This window comes from Chiloscyllium plagiosum, unplaced genomic scaffold (assembly GCF_037043375.1).
Source record: "Chiloscyllium plagiosum isolate Xiang-an unplaced genomic scaffold, Cpla_swu_hap1 HiC_scaffold_30, whole genome shotgun sequence".
Classification (NCBI taxonomy): Eukaryota; Metazoa; Chordata; class Chondrichthyes; order Orectolobiformes; family Hemiscylliidae; genus Chiloscyllium; species Chiloscyllium plagiosum.
The window spans coordinates 11,951,433-11,970,356 of NW_028270168.1; the positions used below are offsets into that span (position 1 = coordinate 11,951,433).

The following is an 18,924-nucleotide window of genomic DNA, read 5'->3' on the forward strand; positions in this document are numbered from 1 at the left end:
GTCAATGTACAGTTACATAATCCTTAAATGACTTCATTAGTTAGTCTTTGGCATGTGGCTGGCATATTTTTCATACATAAAATGGTATGACTTTAAACTAGTACAGTCTGTTCGGCATCATGAAAGCTGAACTTTCCTTTGATCTTTTGGCTAAAGTCACTTGGCAGTGTCCTCTGAGTAAGTCCAATTTAGAAATACAAGTTGCCTGTCCAACATTCTCAATACAGTCTTCCAAACTTGGAATAGGAAATAAGTCAGATTTTGTAACTGTACTGACTTTGCAATAGTCTACAGATAATTACTGGGTGCCAGCTGGTTTTGGCACAATTACAATGGTGAGGTCCAGTCACTACAACTCCCTTCAATTACATTGTATTAGTTGTTGGTCTGTTTGCTGAGCTGATAGATTTGTTGGCATACATTTTGTCTCTTTCTCGGTGACATCATCAATGCTGTGTTGCCTCCTGTGAAGCATTGCTGTACTGTTCCACTTTAAATTTATGTGGTTCGGTTTGAGCTGTTTCGAGTTGGTGCTAGTTTCAGTTTTCATTGCAGTGGTTTGAATATTGGGTCCAGGTCAATGTGTTTGTTGATGGAGTCTGAGGATGAGTACCATGATGCCAGGAATTCTTTTGCTGTTCTTTGTTTAGCCTGTCCTCTTACAGCGACTGCACTATGCACCATCTAGGATGAACAGGCAGACAACTAGCGACCTGCATCCATGAACACCAGTTAGCAACCAAGCGACACGGCCTGGTATTCTTCTTGGTATCCATCCACATGGACAACAAGATTGTGACTGGGAAAATACAACTATACTAGGACAGGCTAAACAAAGGACAACAAGAAAATTCCTAGAAGCATGATATACATCCTTGGACTCCATCAACAAACATATTGACCTGGACCCAACATACAAACTGCTGCAATGGAAAACTGGAACCGGCACCAACTGGAAACAGCTCAAACTGAACCAACTAAGTTCAAAGCGGAACAGAACAGCAGCACTTAACAGGAGGCAACACAGCACTTAGGATGTCACCCAGAAAGGGGGTGAAACATCTGCCAACAAACCTCCCAGCTCGGCGAACAGACCAACAACGAATCCAACCAGCTCTCAAGCAATAGATTTTCGCAAAAATTTTAATCAATTATATTGTCTTTGAACGTGCATTCAATCTCTCTTTGAAGCTGTGCCAACCTTATAGGATTAAGTCTTTAAGGATGCTGCTTAATTTGCTATATCTACATCAAGTATAATCAGATTAGTATTCCCTGCTTATTCCCACATATCTCTGCATGTGATTGCAATTACTCTTTCAGGTCATTTTAAGTTACTTCTGGAAGGTAACTCAATAATTAATCCCACTATATGGGAACATCCTCACTAGCCAATTTAGTTTAAGGAATGCCCCAATCAGAGTCCTCTGAACTGGGTTATTCACTCTCTGTTACAATCAGTAACACATTCTCCTTATGCTTTCTGTCCCAATCAAAATACATTTTGAGTATATTCATCTGACATACTCTTTCTGTTGGGCATTCTTATCAAGTAATTCACCTCACTCAATCTCCTAATGTATGAAGCCCAACTGTACTTCAAACAGGTAGTACAACTGGCTTTATCATTGGAAGACTGGAACACCCAGCAGAACCCTATGCAGACACAGGGAGAACATGCAAGCACCAAAAAACAGTTGGAGACACTGAATATTGCAAAGGTTATGATCCCTGACAACATTCTGACAATGGTACTCAAGAATCTTGCTCCAGAAGTTGCCGCTCCCCTAGCCAAGCTGTTCCAGTACAGTTATAACACTCACATCTACCTGACAGTGTTGGAAATTGCCCAAATATGTCCTGTACATAAAAAGCAGGACAAATCCAACTCGGCCAATTACTGCCCCATTAGTCTAGTTTCGATTGTCGGTAAAGTAAAGGAAGGTGTCACCAACAGTGCTATGAGACAGCACCTGCCCAGCAATAACCTGCTCAGTGATGCTCAGTCTGGATTCCACCAGGGCCACTCAGCTCCTGACCTCATTGGTCAGCTTTTGTTCAAACATGGACAGAAGAGCTGAATTGCAGAAGTGAAGTGAGAGTGACAGCCCTTGACATCAAGGCGGCATTCAATCAAGTGTGGCATCAAGAAGCCCTAGAAAAATTGGAATCAGTGGGTATCAGTGGGAAGATTCTTGATGGTTAGAGTCATGGTTGTTGGAGGTCTGTCGTGGTTGTTGGAGGTCAGTCATCTCAGCTCCAGAACAGCTCTGCAGGGGTTCCTCAAGGTAATGGCCTCAGCCCAATCAAATTCAGTTGCTTCATCAATGACATTGCTTCCATCATAAGGGCAGAAGTAGGGATGTTGGCCAATGATTTCGCGAAAGATATTGAAGCAGTACATATCCAAATGCAGCAAGATTTGGACAATATCCAGGCTTGGGCTGACAAGCATCACTCCCGGCCTCAGCCTGGTCTCTCACTCCCAGGCCTCAGCCTGGTCTCTCACTCCCAGGCCTCAGCCTGGTCTCTCACTCCCGGCCTCAGTGTGGTCACTCATCCCAGCCTCAGTGTGACCTCTCACTCCTGGCCTCAGCCTGGTCTCTCACCCCGGGCCTCAGTATGGTCACTCACTCCCGGCCTCAGTGTGGTCTCTCACTCCCGGCTTCAGCCTGGTCTCTCACTCCCGGCCTCAGTGTGGTCTCTCACTCCCGGCCTCAGCCTGGTCTCTCACTCCCGGCCTCAGTGTGGTCTCTCACTCCCGGCCTCAGCCTGGTCTCTCACTCACGGTCTCAGTGTGGTCTCTCACTCCCGGCCTCAGCCTGGTCTCTCACTCACAGTCTCAGTGTGGTCTCTCACTCCTGGCCTCAGTGTGGTCTCTCCTTCCTGGCCTCAGTGTGGTCTCTCACTCCCAGCCTCAGTGTGGCCTCTCACTCCCGGCCTCAGTGTGATCACCTACTCCCGGCCTCAGTGTGACCTCTCACTCCCGGCCTCAGCCTGGTCTCTCACTCCCGGCCACAGTGTGATCACTGACTCCTGGCCTCAGTATGGTCTCACACTCCCAGCCTCAGCCTGGTCTCTCAATGCCGGCCTCAGCTTGGTCACTCACTCCCGGCCTCAGCCCGGTTTCTCACTCCCGGCCTCAGTGTGATCACTCACTCCCGGCCTTAGTGTGGTCTCTAACTCCCGGCCTCAGTGTGGTCTCTCACTCCCGGCCTCAGCCTGGTCACTCACTCCCGGCCTCAGTGTGATCACTCACTCCCGGCCTCAGTGTGATCACTCACTCCCGGCCTCAGTGTGATCACTCACTCCTGGCCTCAGTGTGGTCTCTAACTCCCGGCCTCAGTGTGGTCTCTCACTCCCGGCCTCAGCCTGGTCACTCACTTCCAACCTCAGTGTGGTGTCTCACCCCGGGCCTCAGCCTGGTCTCTCACTCCCAGCCTCAGTGTGGTCTCTCACTCCCGGCCTCAATGTGGTCTCTCACTCCCGGCCTCAGCCTGGTCTCTCACTCCCAGCCTCAGTGTGGTCTCTCACTCCCGGCCTCAGTGTGGTCTCTCACCCCGGGCCTCAGCCTGGTCTCTCACTCCCGGCCTTGGCCTGGTCTCTCACTCCCGGCCTTAGCCTGGTCTCTCACTCCCGGCCTCAGTGTGGTCTCTCACTCCTGGCCTCAATGTGACCTCTCACTCCCGGCCTCAGCCTGGTCTCTCACTGCGGGCCTCAGTACGGTCACTCACTCCGGGCCTCAGCCTGGTCTCTCACTCCCGGCCTTAGCCTGGTCTCTCACTCCCGGCCTCAGCCTGGTCTCTCACTCCTGGCCTCAGCCTGGTCTCTCACCCTGGACCTCAGTGTGGTCACTCACTCCTGGCCTCAGTGTGGTCTCTCACTCCCAGCCTCAGTGTGGTCACTCACCCCGGGCCTCAGTGTGGTCACTCACTCCCAGCCTCAGTGTGGTCTCTCATTCCCGGCCTCAGTGTGGTCACTCATCCTGGCCTCAGCCTGGTCTCTCACTCCCGGCCTCAGCCTGGTCTCTCACTCCCGGCCTCAGCCTGGTCTCTCACCCGGGCCTCAGTGTGGTCACTCACCCCTGGCCTCAGTGTTGTCTCTCACTCCTGGCCTCAGTGTGGTCACTCACTCCCGGCCTCAGTGCGACCTCTCACTCCCGGCCTCAGCCTGGTCTCTCACCCCGGGTCTCAGTATGGTCTCTCACTCCCGGCCTCAGCCTGGTCTCTCACTCCCGGCCTCAGCCTGGTCTCTCACCCGGGCCTCAGCCTGGTTTCTCACTCCCGGCCTCAGCCTGGTCTCTCACCCCGGGCCTCAGTGTGGTCACTCATCCCAGCCTCAGTGTGACCTCTCACTCCTGGCCTCAGCCTGGTCTCTCACCCCGGGCCTCAGTATGGTCACTCACTCCCGGCCTCAGTGTGGTCTCTCACTCCCGGCTTCAGCCTGGTCTCTGACTCCCGGCCTCAGTGTGGTCTCTCACTCCCGGCCTCAGCCTGGTCTCTCACTCACGGTCTCAGTGTGGTCTCTCACTCCTGGCCTCAGTGTGGTCTCTCCTTCCTGGCCTCAGTGTGGTCTCTCACTCCCAGCCTCAGTGTGGCCTCTCACTCCCGACCTCAGTGTGATCACTCACTCCCGACCTCAGCCTGGTCTCTCACTCCCGGCCTCAGTGTGATCACTTACTCCCGGCCTCAGTGTGACCTCTCACTCCCGGCCTCAGCCTGGTCTCTCACTCCCGGCCTCAGTGTGATCACTGACTCCTGGCCTCAGTATGGTCTCACACTCCCAGCCTCAGCCTGGTCTCTCAATCCCGGCCTCAGCTTGGTCACTCACTCCCGGCCTCAGCCCGGTTTCTCACTCCCGGCCTCAGTGTGATCACTCACTCCCGGCCTCAGTGTGATCACTCACTCCTGGCCTCAGTGTGATCACTCACTCCCGGCCTCAGTGTGATCACTCACTCCCGGCCTCAGTGTGGTCTCTCACTCCCGGCCTCAGTGTGGTCTCTCACTCCCGGCCTCAGCCTGGTCACTCACTCCCGGCCTCAGTGTGATCACTCACTCCCGGCCTCAGTGTGATCACTCACTCCCGGCCTCAGTGTGATCACTCACTCCCGGCCTCAGTGTGATCACTCACTCCCGGCCTCAGTGTGGTCTCTCACTCCCGGCCTCAGTGTGATCACTCACTCCCGGCCTCAGTGTGATCACTCACTCCCGGCCTCAGTGTGGTCTCTCACTCCCGGCCTCAGCCTGGTCACTCACTCCCTGGTCTTATGCAAGCACCACGTAGACAGTCATCCAAGGCTGAATCAAAATTGGGTCCCTGGCACTGAGATACAGCAGTGCTCACCATTGAGTTACCATGCTGCCCACTCATTCCCATTTCTAATCTAATCAAAGAATTAATCTAAGCTTGGTAGTTAATTGTCGGTCCACACCTAATTGATGTGTTCTCCATAACAATGCTTCTATTAATCAAAGTCCACTTGCCAACCAATCAGCATTTTTCTCTCGTATAGTATAAAATATTGTTCTCTTTTTTTAATTCACATTCTTGCAAATGTCATAATGAGTGCAAGACAATAAAAACTTCAACAAAATGTGTGCTTTTTCAGCAGTACTCATGATCAAATTTTCATAACATGAAACAAACCAGAATGCCCCACTAATAATAGCCTGCAAACACATAAATATATTGATTGAAAGCCAAAATGCAGCATATAGTTTAAAACAAGAAACTGTAATCTAGTTGTACCAAAACACATAAAGCGTCAAGTAACATTCATGCTACACAAATGCCAGGCTATGACCATCATCAATAAGAGACAATACAACCACTGCCCATTGACATTTAATGGTGTTGCCATCACTGATTTCCCCACTATCAAAATCCTGAAAGTTACCATTGATGAGAAACTCAACTGGATTCATCACATAAACGTAGTGGCGACAAGAGCAGGTCAGAGGCTCAGAAAACTATGGCGAGTAACTCACCACCTGACTCTCCAAAGTCTGTCCACCATCTACAAGGTACAAGTCAGGAGTGTGATGGACCACCTGTTTGGATGAGTGCAGCCCCAACAATACTGAGGAAGCTTAACAGCACTGAGGACAAAGCAACCTGCTTAATTGGCACTACATACACTCCCTCCACCACCACACTCAGTAACAGCAATGTGTACTATCTACAAGATACAGTACAGAAATTCACCAAAGACCCTCAGACAGCACTTTAAAAATCCACAACCACTTCCATCTGGAAGGACAAAGGCAGCAGATATTTGGGAACATCACTACCTTCAAGATCCTCTCCAAGCCACTCACCATCCTGCCTTGGAAATATATCGCCGTTCCTTCAATGTTGCTGAGTCAGACTCCTGAAATTCAATTCCTAATAACATTGTGGGTTAACCCACAGCAGGTGAACTGCAACAGCTCAAGAAGACAGCTCACCATCACCTTGTCAAGGGCAACTAGGGATGGGCAATAAATGCTGGTCAGCAACTGATGCTCACATCCTACAAAATGAATAAACAAAAAAAAAAGAAACACCAGTCACCTGTAATCTGTACTGGTCTTGTTTCCCAGAAAGGTTGTGTTTTTGGAGTTACAGGGTGATAAACATTTTGCATTGCAAGTCCCGAAAACTTTTCTCTTTAACTGTAATGAAAATGCAAGTACCTCTCAGCATTTACTTGCTAGTTACTGTTCAAAAGCACAGTGTTAAAATAAGTAATTTAATTTTATATTTATAAAGTGCACGAAACTAATTATGAAATGATGGATATAGTCAGCATTATGACATTTGATCTTGACTGTGAGAAACGTATCATCCGCCTCCTAGTTCACTTTCAATATTACATTAAGTTCTTTCCTTGTGCTCATATTCTCTGTTATTTCCTCATAGAACCCTAAAAAATCTGCATTGATTTTTAAATAAACTTATTTATTGCTGTCTCTAGTCATTTTATTTGTAATTTAGATGTATTCTGAATTTCAGAAAGAGTTGCATATTTCAAAGCCACATCACACTAACTGACTTGCATTCATTCCAACAGGAAATGCACCCAAAGGAACAGGACTTTGGTGAGTTCCCACCATAACAGAACAAACAGAACGAATGTCATGGCTAGGTGCACCACTGACCTGCTGGAGGACCTTGACAGCAGCAGCAGACGTAAGTCCTTCAGAAGGGTAACATCTATTATAAATCTTTTCTATCTCTAGATATTATTTGTGGAAAAAATATCTTCCCTGCCCTCTGATATTTTTCTTCATGAATGCTTAACGTAAAGAATATAGTATTTAATGATGCAGTGAACCACTCATCATTCTGGAATGTTTAGCTGAACTAGATGTAATATAAGATGCTTGCATGGAAACAACCCATATTAAATTATTACAGGAGCAAGATTGCAAAGTTCCCAAAATGGGTGCAGGGTAAGCTCGATCAATGTAACACAAACAGCATATCATTTCTCACTTAATATGGCAATATGGAATCTAGTATGATTTGCCCTAAAAATGTGCATGTAAGCCATAGGCACCACTTTCTTGCTTTCAGGATGTTTTTAGAATTGATGTTCATAAACCAGAAGGGCACCAATATCCTGGGGGGTAGGTTTGCTAGCACTCTTCGGGGGGGTTTAAACTAATTTGGCAGGGGGATGGGATCCGGACTTGTAGTCCAGCAAGTAGGTTAGCTGTTTGTCAGGATGCCCAAGACTGTAGGGAGGCTGTGGAGAAGGTAGCACTGACAGGGACTACTTGCGGACACAGAGATGGGCTCAAGTGCGTATACTTCAACGCAAGGAGTATCAGAAATAAGGTGGGTGAACTTAAGGCGTGGATCGGTACCTGGGACTACGATGTTGTGGCCATCACGGAAACGTGGATAGATGTGGGACAGGAATGGCTGTTGGAGGTTCCTGGTTACAGATGTTTCAGTAAGATTAGGGAGGGTGGGAAAAAAGGAGGGGGGGTGGCATTGCTAATTAGAAATGGTATAACGGCTGCAGAAAGGAAGTTTGAGGGGGATCTGCCTCTGGAGGTAGTATGGGCTGAAGTCAGAAATAGGAAAGGTGCAGTCACCTTGTTGGGTGTTTACTATAGGCCCCCCAATAGCAGCAGAGATGTGGAGAAACAGATTGGGAAACAGATTTTTGAAAGGTGCAGAAGCCACAGGGTCGTAGTCATGGGCGACTTCAACTTCCCAAATATTGATTGGAAGCTCTTTAGATCAAGTAGATTGGATGGGGCGGTGTTTGTGCAGTGTGTCCAGGAAGCTTTTCTAACGCAGTATGTAGATTGTCCAACCAGAGGGGAGGCCACATTGGATTTGGTACTCGGTAATGAACCGGGACAAGTGGTGGGCTTGTTAGTGGGTGAACATTTTGGTGATGGTGACCACAATTCTGTGACTTTCATCTTGGTTATGGAGAGAGATAGGTGCGCACAACAAGGTAGATTTTATAATTGGGGGAAGGGAAATTACGATGCTGTAAGGCAGGATTTGAGGAGCATACGTTGGGAGCATAGGCTGTCAGGGAAGGATGTGGTGGAAATGTGGAACTTTTTCAAAGAGCAGATACGACGTGTCCATGATATGTATGTACCTATCAGGCAGGAAAGAAATGGTCGTGTGAGGGAGCCTTGGTTGACGAGAGAGGTTGAATGTCTGGTAAAGAGGAAGAAGGAGGCTTACATAAGGTTGAGGAAACAGGATTCAGACAGAGCAGTGGAGGGATACAGGCTAGCCAGAAGGGACCTGAAGAAAGGGATTAGGAGAGCTAAGAGAGGGCATGAAAAATCGTTGGCGGATAGGATCAAGGATAACCCCAAGGCATTTTATGCGTATGTGAGAAACCTGAGAATGACGAGAACGAGGGTAGGTCCGATCAAGGACAGTAGTGGGAGACTGTGTATTGAGTCGGAAGAGATAGGAGAGGTCTTGAACAAGTACTTCTCTTCAGTATTTACGAACGAGAGGGACCGTATTGTAGAAGAGGAGAGTGTGAAATGGACTGGTAAGCTAGAAGAGATACCTGTTAGGAAGGAAGATGTGTTGGACATTTTGAACAACTTGAGGATAGACAAGTCCCCCGGGCCTGACGGGATATATCCTAGGATTATGTGGGAAGCAAGAGAGGAAATTGCAGTACCGTTGGCAATGATCTTCTCGTCTTCACTGGCAACGGGGGTGGTACCAGGGGACTGGAGAGTAGCGAATGTTGTGCCCCTGTTCAAAAAAGGGAATAGGGATAACCCCGGGAATTACAGGCCTGTTAGTCTTACTTCTGTGGTAGGCAAAGTAATGGAAAGGGTACTGAGGGATAGGATTTATGAGTATCTGGAAAGACACTGCTTGATTAGGGACAGCCAACACGGATTTGTGAAGGGTAGGTCTTGCCTTACAAGTCTTATTGAATTCTTCGAGGAGGTGACCAAGCATGTGGATGAGGGAAGAGCAGTGGATATAGTGTACATGGATTTTAGTAAGGCATTTGATAAGGTTCCCCATGGTAGGCTTATGTCGAAAGTCAGGAGGCATGGGATAGAGGGAAATTTGGCCAATTGGATAGAAAACTGGCTAACCGGTCGAAGGCAGAGAGTGGTGGTAGATGGTAAATATTCAGCCTGGAGCCCAGTTACAAGTGGAGTTCCGCAGGGATCAGTTCTGGGTCCTCTGCTGTTTGTAATTTTTATTAATGACTTAGATGAGGGAGTCGAAGGGTGGGTCAGTAAATTTGCAGATGATACGAAGATAGGTGGAGTTGTGGACAGTGAGGAGGGCTGTTGTCGGCTGCAGAGGGACTTAGATATGATGCAGAGCTGGGCTGAGGAGTGGCAGATGGAGTTCAACCCTGCCAAGTGTGAGGTTGTCCATTTTGGAAGAACAAATAAGAATGCGGAATACAGGGTTAATGGTAGGGTTCTTAGTCAGGTGGAGGAACAGAGGGATCTTGGGGTCTATGTACATAGATCTTTGAAGGTTGCCACTCAGGTGGATAGAGTTTGTAAGAAGGCCTATGGAGTATTATCGTTCATTAGCAGAGGGATTGAATTCAAGAGTCGTGAAGTGATGTTGCAGCTGTACAGGACTTTGGTTAGGCCACAGTTGGAGTACTGTGTGCAGTTCTGGTCGCCTCACTTTAGGAAAGATGTGGAAGCTTTGGAGAGGGTGCAGAGAAGATTTACCAGGATGTTGCCTGGAATGGAGAGGAAGTCGTACGAGGATAGGTTGAGAGTTCTCGGCCTTTTCTCGTTGGAACGGCGAAGGATGAGGGGTGACTTGATAGAGGTTTATAAGATGATCAGAGGAATAGATAGAGTAGACAGTCAGAAACTTTTTCCCCGGGTACAACAGAGTGTTACAAGGGGACATAAATTTAAGGTGAAGGGTGGAAGGTATAGGGGAGATGTCAGGGGTGGGTTCTTTACCCAGAGAGTGGTGGGGGCATGGAATGCGCTGCCCATGGGAGTGGTAGAGTCGGAATCATTGGCGACCTTTAAGCGGCATTTGGATAGGTACATGGATGGGTACTTAATCTAGGTTAGAAGTTCGGCACAACATCGTGGGCCGAAGGGCCTGTTCTGTGCTGTATTGTTCTATGTTCTATGTTCTATGTAAACCCAATTAATCAGCATTCAGCTTTTATTATTCACATGTATTTGAGATAATGATGGCATAGCCTATCTGTTTTGGTTTGCATGCGTTCAAAACTGTAACTAAATTACATTTGGTCTGTTGTGATGAAGGTTTGTAATATAATATGAATTGGGAACTTGTGTTCTATAGTAGAGATAAATATGCACTTGACCTAAAGTTCGACGAAGTTATTTTTTTTTAAAGGGGTCAGAAACTCAATGTTTTAGCGTTTGGTCACTGCAGCATTTCCTAGAAACCATATGACTTAGAGAATTTCCTCCCTAATGATAATGTGGGTTTACCTACACCACATGGACTGCAGCAGCTCCAGAAAGTAGTTTACCACCACCTTTTTTAGATTAGATTACTTTAGATTAGATTAGATTACTTACAGTGTGGAAACAGGCCCTTTGGCCCAACAAGTCCACACCGACCCGCCGAAGCGCAACCCACCCATACCCCTACATTTACCCCTTTAACCTAACACTACAGGCAATTTAGCATGGCCAATTCACCTGACCTGCACATCTTTGGACTGTGGGAGGAAACCGGAGCACCCGGAGGAAACGCACGCAGACACGGGAAGAATGTGCAAACTCCACACAGTCAGTCGCCTGAGTCGGGAATTGAACCCGGGTCTCTGGCGCTGTGAGGCAGCAGTGCTAACCACTGTGCCACCGTGCCACCCACCTTCTCAAGGGGAACTAGGAACAGGTAGTAAATGCTGGTCAGTCAATGATGGCCACAACACAAGAGTGAATAAAACAAAAACTTAAAATATATGTTGAGACACAGAATCTGATAAGATAATTGCTGAAGACTTTACTGAGTTGATTTTTTTTCACTACCCAGAGAGCAGGTTCAGTTCAGAAGAAAACATTCATAGCATGTGATGTTTAGCTGCCCCAAAGTAGTCAATGTAAGTGGAAAAAGCTTGAAGTGTTTTCTAAGAGATCTGTGAGTCTTTGCATCTCAGAGAGAGGGAAATGGAATACATCTGGTGAATATGTTGACAGTCAGCAAAATGAAATGCTTGCAAGTTTATTAGTTAAGAAATTAAAGAGTGAAAACAGGCATAATACTTCTATCAAGTGAGATTTCAGACAGTAATCTATTTTCCAGTATTGCTACATTAAATAATAACAAAGATCATGGCAAAGTAGGACGTCTTGCTAATATCAATGATATCTCCTGCAGGCAATTATATATGAGGCCATATTGTCGTATGGGAATCAACAAGGAAATTCGAGGAGTTGAAAATTTGAGAATAGCTATTAGTTTTATGTAACAAACAGAAGGGTGCCAAAATAACTAAGGAGAAAGGCTAGAAACGAAAAGTGATGAAAAGAAAATAATAAATGAAAACAAAAGTACTAGAGAAGCTCAGCAGATCTGGCAGCATCTACAGAGAGAGAAACAGAGATGATGTTTCAGGTCCAGTATGACTCTTTTTCAGAACTGAAAGGAGGTGGAAAATTATGTTTTCTTTATGCCAGTGACAGATGGAGAGGAGGCAAAACTGGAACAGATGGCAGCAAGCCCAGAGAAAAAAGACTACATTAGTGATAATTTTGGTAAAGAAGAAACAGAAACAGAAATTACTGGGAATAACTCAGCAGGGTTTGACAGCATGTGTGGAGAGAAAGCAGAGTTAACATTTCAAGTCCAGTGATCTTTCTTCAAAACTGATTGAAGCTAGGAAAAGAACAAAGACCAACACAGGAACAGGCCCTTCGGCCATCCAGGAAAAGGTTGATATATATGTGCTGGAGAATAGATTGAGGGTGGAGGAAAGAGTAAATGATACGTGAAAGTGGAGTCCAGAGAGAGACAAAAGCAGTTTAGCAGATAAACGAATGGGGTAAAGGTCAGCTTGGGAGAATGAATAGCTGCTAATCTGGACTGTTAGTGGCTGACAGTGGGTTGTTGGTAATACGCTATGTTATGACAAGGCTTGGTGTATGAGGGTTGGAATAAGGTGAGAAGGTGCTCAGGCAATAAGATTATTGAGCTAAATATTGAATCCCAATTAAAACGTTGCATTGGAAGAGACAAAGATGTTGGCTCGAGAATACGGTGGTGTGTTGAAATGGCAGGCAGCCTGAAGTTCAAGATCATTTTTGCTGTCAGAACATGGGTATTCTGCAAAGTGGTTGCTCAGTCTGTACTTCATTTCCTGAATGTAGAGGAGATCACAATGTGAGCAGTGAGTACAGTAGATTAGATAAAGTGCAGGTAAATCACTGCTTCACCTTGAAGGTGCATCTGAGACCTTGGATAGTGAGGAGGGAGGAAGTAAATGGCAGGTGTTACACATTCTGTGATTGCATGAGAAGGTGCCGTGGGGAAGTGGGGAGATTTTGGAAGTGGAGGAGGAGTGAAACAAGGTGTCCCAGAGGGAATAGTCCCTGCAGAAGGCTGACAAGGGAGAATGGAGAATATGTGTCTAGTGGTGTCATCCAGCTGGAGAAGCAGAAATGGAGGTTAATGATCCTTTGGATGTGGATGCTGGTGGGATAGTAGGTGAGGATAAGAGGAATCCAATCGCTGTTGTGGGAGGGAAGAGAGGGGCTGAAGGCCGAAGACCGGGAGATGGGTAAGATGGCTGAAAACCCTGTCAACTAAAACACTGGGATATCCTTGATTGAGGAAAAATATGGATAATTTGGAGGTTCCTTTGCCAAAACTGGCATCATCAGAACAGATGCGAAGTTGGGGGGTTTGTAATGTATATTGGTATCCAACTTATCACCAGAAATAGAAACAGAGATGTCAAGAAAGGGAAGTGATTGACCAGGTGAAGGTGAGGGCAAGTTGGAAATTGGAAACGAAATTGATAAATCTTTTCCAATTCCAGACGAAAGAGGGAAGCAACACTGATGATGTCATCAATGTACTGGAGAAAGAATTATGGCTGGGGGCCAGAGTAGGACTGAAACCGGGAATGTTCTACATATGCCACAAAGAGACAGACGTAACTGGGGCCCACGCAACTACTCAAGGCCATCCCTTTGACCTGAAGGAAATAGGAGGAATTAAATGAGAAGTTGTTCAATGAGAGGATGAGCTCAGCCAGGCAGAGGAGAGTGATGGTGGTTCAGACCTTCTTTCCAGGAAGAAGCAGAGAACCTTGAGACCATCTTGATGCAGGAAAGAACTATAAACAGGTTGCACATCCATGGTAAAGGAGAGATAGATATATAAAATAAGTGTTAAATGTTCGATGTGAAAAGGAGAAAATGTGTCCAATCTACTGACAGCAATGCCAACAGACACAAAAAAGACGCAGTAAGAGAATTGTTGGGAATGTGAGAAAAATGAGTACAGTCACACTGTAAAGTTGTGGAGCTCAATATTGACTCCTCGAGGCTGTAAAGTTCTTAAGTGAAAAATGCAGTGTTAATTCTTTAGCTTGTGTTGGTCTTCTTAGCAGACCAATGACAGAAACGTTAACATGGAGGAAGTTGGTTTATTGAAATGTCCAGCAATTGGGAGATAGAGATCATTCCTCTAGACAGAGCAGAGGTATTCCTGCTGTTACTCACTCTCCATTTGCTCTTACCAATTAAAAGGGGAGCAGATTATGCGCAGCGAATACAATAGATTAAATTACTAAAGTACGAGTAAAATGCAGTTTCACCCAGAAGATATGTTTGGGACTTTGGATGGTAAGGATGGAAGATGTGCATGGGCAAGTGTCAAACCATCTGTGATTACATGGGAGGTACCATGGGGATGTGAGGAGGTGTTAGGAGAGATTGAAGAGTAGACCACAATGTCTCAGAAGGAATGGTCCCTGAAGTATGCTGGCAATGAAAGGAAGAAAAACTTATGTATGGTCTTGGTATCCTGGTGGAGGTGACAGAAAAGGCCATAGGTGATCCTTTGAATGAGGAGATTGCTGCTGTGGGAAGTGACGACATGTGGAACCTTATCTTTATTGTGGGAGGGAAAGGAAGGGGTGAGAGGGATGGGTCGAACTATTGAAATAATTACTCTGTCTCTCCAAAGGTGCTGTCACACCTGTTGAGTTTCTCCAGCATGTTCTGTTTTCATTTCAAATTTCCAACAGAAAATAGTATGCTTTCATTTTAATTGGACTGGACATGCGAAAGCTAGTTGCTGGAGTTAAATGGAAAATCTATTACAGTAATTTTAATGTCGAAGGAATCTTTAGAAAATCGCGCATTATAAAAAGGAAATAGGTAGTAAAACTGTAGCAGTGGTATAAGTGGAGCATTTTCCCTCTGAATCTTCTGGGAAGAGAAAGGTGGCTCAGGACAAGCAAGATTATTCTTCCTTGATTATGTCTAAAGACAATCAGACCACTTGAGGCTCTGAACCTTTTCAAAGGAAGAAATCTTTTTTTTTCTTTTGATCAAGCAGGTAATCTGATAAATATATTGGGAGTCTCTCAATCGAGTCTGTCAATGTTACTGGTAAATAATAGGCTTTGTCTTCCAGTGGACGAATGAAGTAAAACTATTCATTGGCGGTATATATAGGGTTTAAAAAAAAGGTCCGATTATATAGAGTTGGATTAAAGAGTGACTTACTAAGTGTAGAATTTGTAGTTAAAGTGCAGAGCCTTAGAATCAACCAGCACGGAAACAGACCATTCAGCCCAACTAGTCCATGCTGACCAAAATGCCAAATTAAACTAGTCCCACCTGCCTGGGCTTGGCCCATATCCCTCTAACCATTTCTTATTCATATACTCATTCGAATGTCTTTTAAACATTATAACTGTACCTGCATTGGAAGTGACTAATAATGAATTTATGGGATTACCTGCTCGATTAGAAGAAAAAGGAAATATTTCTTCCTTTGAAAAATGTTCAGAACCTCCAGTGGTCTGATTCTTTTCCTCTGGAAGTTCATTCCATACACATATCACTCTCTGTGTTAAAAAAAACTGTGATGCCAAGGGGTCTGAGTAGTCTGGCAGTCATTTCCACGTAGCTTTGATGTAGGGGAGAGTGTCTAAGGTTTCTGGACGTGTTTTGTCTGCTTGTTTGGGTTTGTTGCTGAGAAATCAGCGGACTGTGTTCATTGGGTACCCATTCTTTTTGAACACACGGTATAGGTGATTTTCCTCTGCTTTGTGTAGTTCCTCTTTGCAACAGTGTGGGGGGCTCGTTGAAATAATGTTCTGATGCAGCTTCGTTTGTGGGTGTTGGGATGATTGCTTCCAGACTACTTAGACCCCTTGGCATCATCGTAGCCCACACACCCACCAACACACTAAAACAGCAGCTAATGAACTTGAAAAACCCTATACAGACAATGAGCAAAACTAACATCATTTACAAAATACCGTGCAAGAACTGTAACAAATACTACATTGGACAAACAGGCAGAAAACTAGCCACCGGGATACATGAACACCAACTAGCCACAAAACGACATGACCCTCCCTCACTAGTATCCTCACATACGGATGAGGAAGGACACCACTTCGACTGGGACAACACATCCATCCTAGGACAAGCCAAACAAGGAACTGCACAAGAATTCCTAGAAGCATGGCATTCCAACTGGAACTCTATCAACAAACACATTGAGTTAGACACCATCTACCACCCCCAAGAAAAGGAACAGGAAGTGACTTCACCACAGGAAATAACATCACCAACCCAAAGAAACCCAAACATATGAATACAAATCAGGAATTTTCAGCATTGCTTCGCATGTGGTCCACTGAAGATGTTATCTAATAAAATAACGAAACGTCTGGGAATGAACCTTTCAGCTCAGCAAGCAAACCTACACCCAAAACCAAAACCTGAGCTACAAATCTTCTCAAATTTCACTAAGATCAATCATATAGATCAATCATAGAGAGACGATTATTTTGGAGGAGTTCAAAATTTACTTCCTGAAGTAGTGAGAACTCATGTGGAAGAGCAGAATGTTGAAACTGCAAAATTAGCAACAGAAGTAACTGATGATTATGAGTTGGTTCATAAATCAATATTTGGCTTCCGATATCAATTTCAATTTGTGAAGCATAGAAATTGGGGCAAAGAGAAATCATAAGATGGTAAGGGAAAGGAGATCTCATTGAAGATCATAAAGATATTTTACCACAGGGTAAGAAGGAAATTATAGGAACGAAACCCTCTACTGAGGACAAAGACTCAAGATGAAAATGGGGGAGATACTAAATGAGTATCTTGCATCAGTATTTACTGTAGAAAAGGATATGGAAGATATAGACTGTAGGGAAATAGATGGTGACATCTTGCAAAATGTCCAGATTACAGAGGAGAAAGTGCTGGATGTCTTGAAACGGTAAAGGTGGATAAATCCCCAGGACCTGATCAGGTGTACCGAGAACTCTGTGGGAAGCTAGAGAAGTGATTGCTGAGATATTTGTATCATCGATAGTCACAGGTGAGGTGCCGGAAGACTTGAGGTTGGCTAACGTGGTGCCACTGTTTAAGAAAGGTGGTAAGGACAAGCCAGGGAACTATACACCAGTGAGCCTGACCTCGGTGGTGGGCAAGTTGTTGGAGGGAATCCTGAGGGACAGGATGTACATGTATTTGGAAAGGCAAGGACTGATTCTGGATAGTCAACATGGCTTTGTGCATGTGAAATCATGTCTCACAAATTTAATTGAGTTTTTTGAAGAAGTAACAAAGAAGATTGATGAGAGCAGAGCGGTAAATGTGATTTATAATGACTTCAGTAAGGCGTTCAACAAGGTTCCCCATGGGAGATTGATTAGCAAGGTTAGATCTCATGGAATACAGGGAGAACTAGCCATTTGGATACAGAACTGGCTCAAAGGTAGAAGACAGAGGTGGTGGAGGGTTGTTTTTCAGACTGGAGGCCTGTGACCAATGGAGTGCCACAAGGATCGGTGCTGGGCCCTCTAATTTTTGTCATCTACATAAATGATTTGGATGTGAGCATTAGAGGTACAGTTAGTAAGTTTGCAGATGATACCAAAATTGGAGGTGTAGTGGACAGCGAAGAGGGTTACCTCAGATTACAACTGGATCTGGACCTGATGGGCCAATGGGCTGAGAAGTGGCAGATGGAGTTTAATTCAGATAAATGCAAGGTGCTGCATTTTAGGAAAGCAAATCTTAGCAGGACTCATACACTTAATGGTAAGGTCCTAGGGAGTGTTGCTGAACAAAGAGATCTTTGAGTGCATGTTCATAGCTCCTTGAAAGTGAAATTGCAGGTAAATATGATAGTGAAGAAGGTGTTTAGTATGCTTTCCTTTATTGGTCAGAGTATTGAGTATAGGAGTTGGGAGGTCATGTTGCGGCTGTACAGGACATTGGTTAGGCCACTGTTGGAATATTGCATACAATTCTGATCTCCTTCCTATCAGAAAGATGTTGTGAAACTTGAAAGGGTACAGAAAAGATTTACAAGGATGTTGCCCACAGTTGGAGGATTTGAGCTATAGAGAAAGGCTGAACAGGCTGGGGTGTTTTCCCTGGAGTGTCGAAGGCTAAGGGGTGGCCTTATAGAGGTTTACAGAATTATGAGGGGCATGGATAGGATAAATAGACAAAGTCTTTTCCCTGGGGTCGGGGAGTCCAGAACTAGAGGGCATCAGTTTAGGGTGAGAGAGGAAAGATATAAAAGAGACTTAAGGGGCAACTTTTTCACACAGAGGGTGGTACGTGTATGGAATGAGCTGCCAGAGGATGTGGTGGAGGCTGGTACAATTGCAACATTTAAGAGGCATTTGGATGGGTATATGAATAGGAAGGGTTTGGAGGGATATGGGCCGGGTGCTGGCAGATGGGACTAGATTGGGTTGGGATATCTGGTCGGCATGGACGGGTTGGACCGAAGGATCTGTTTCCATGCTGTACATCTCAATGACTCTATGCAGGTAGAATTCAGGCGCATGGTAGTCTTTCTTCAAGCAGTCACCAGATCATGTAGGGAGAGGGCCAAAGACTTGCCCCAAAACTGGCCTTGATGTGAGGACTCAGTTATCCCCTTAACCTTTATCTTAGATCAGAAGAGAGGTCAATGACGTTCTGGTTTATACAGTGACATAAAATATTTTTATACATTTTGTGTCACAATAATCCCATACAACATGGTTACTGTGCTCTTCCCCTTATTCTACATATCCAACCCTGGGAAAGACTTGATCAATGATGGACACTCCTATGGACAGCACAAGGTTCCAATGGTCTCATGGTGTTTAACAGTCATTGTAATCACCAAACCTTGGGATCTTTCCATGCATCCTATTCATTCACCTTCCAACATTACTAACTGTACTCCTTCAGACATGTCCCA

At 45.4% G+C, this 18,924-nt stretch overlaps 1 protein-coding gene across 3 annotated transcripts in view; it reads left to right on the forward strand.

Annotated features, from left to right (window-relative positions):
• LOC122563513 (receptor-type tyrosine-protein phosphatase U-like) overlaps window positions 1–18,924 on the forward strand; it is a 374,817-nt gene that overhangs the window by 193,755 nt on the left and 162,138 nt on the right. For all 3 annotated transcript variants that reach the window (XM_087976736.1, XM_087976734.1, XM_087976735.1), the window contains exon 15: window positions 7,052–7,170. In XM_087976736.1, the coding sequence (XP_087832862.1) occupies window positions 7,052–7,170 (119 nt within the window). The remainder of the gene's footprint in view (window positions 1–7,051; window positions 7,171–18,924) is intronic.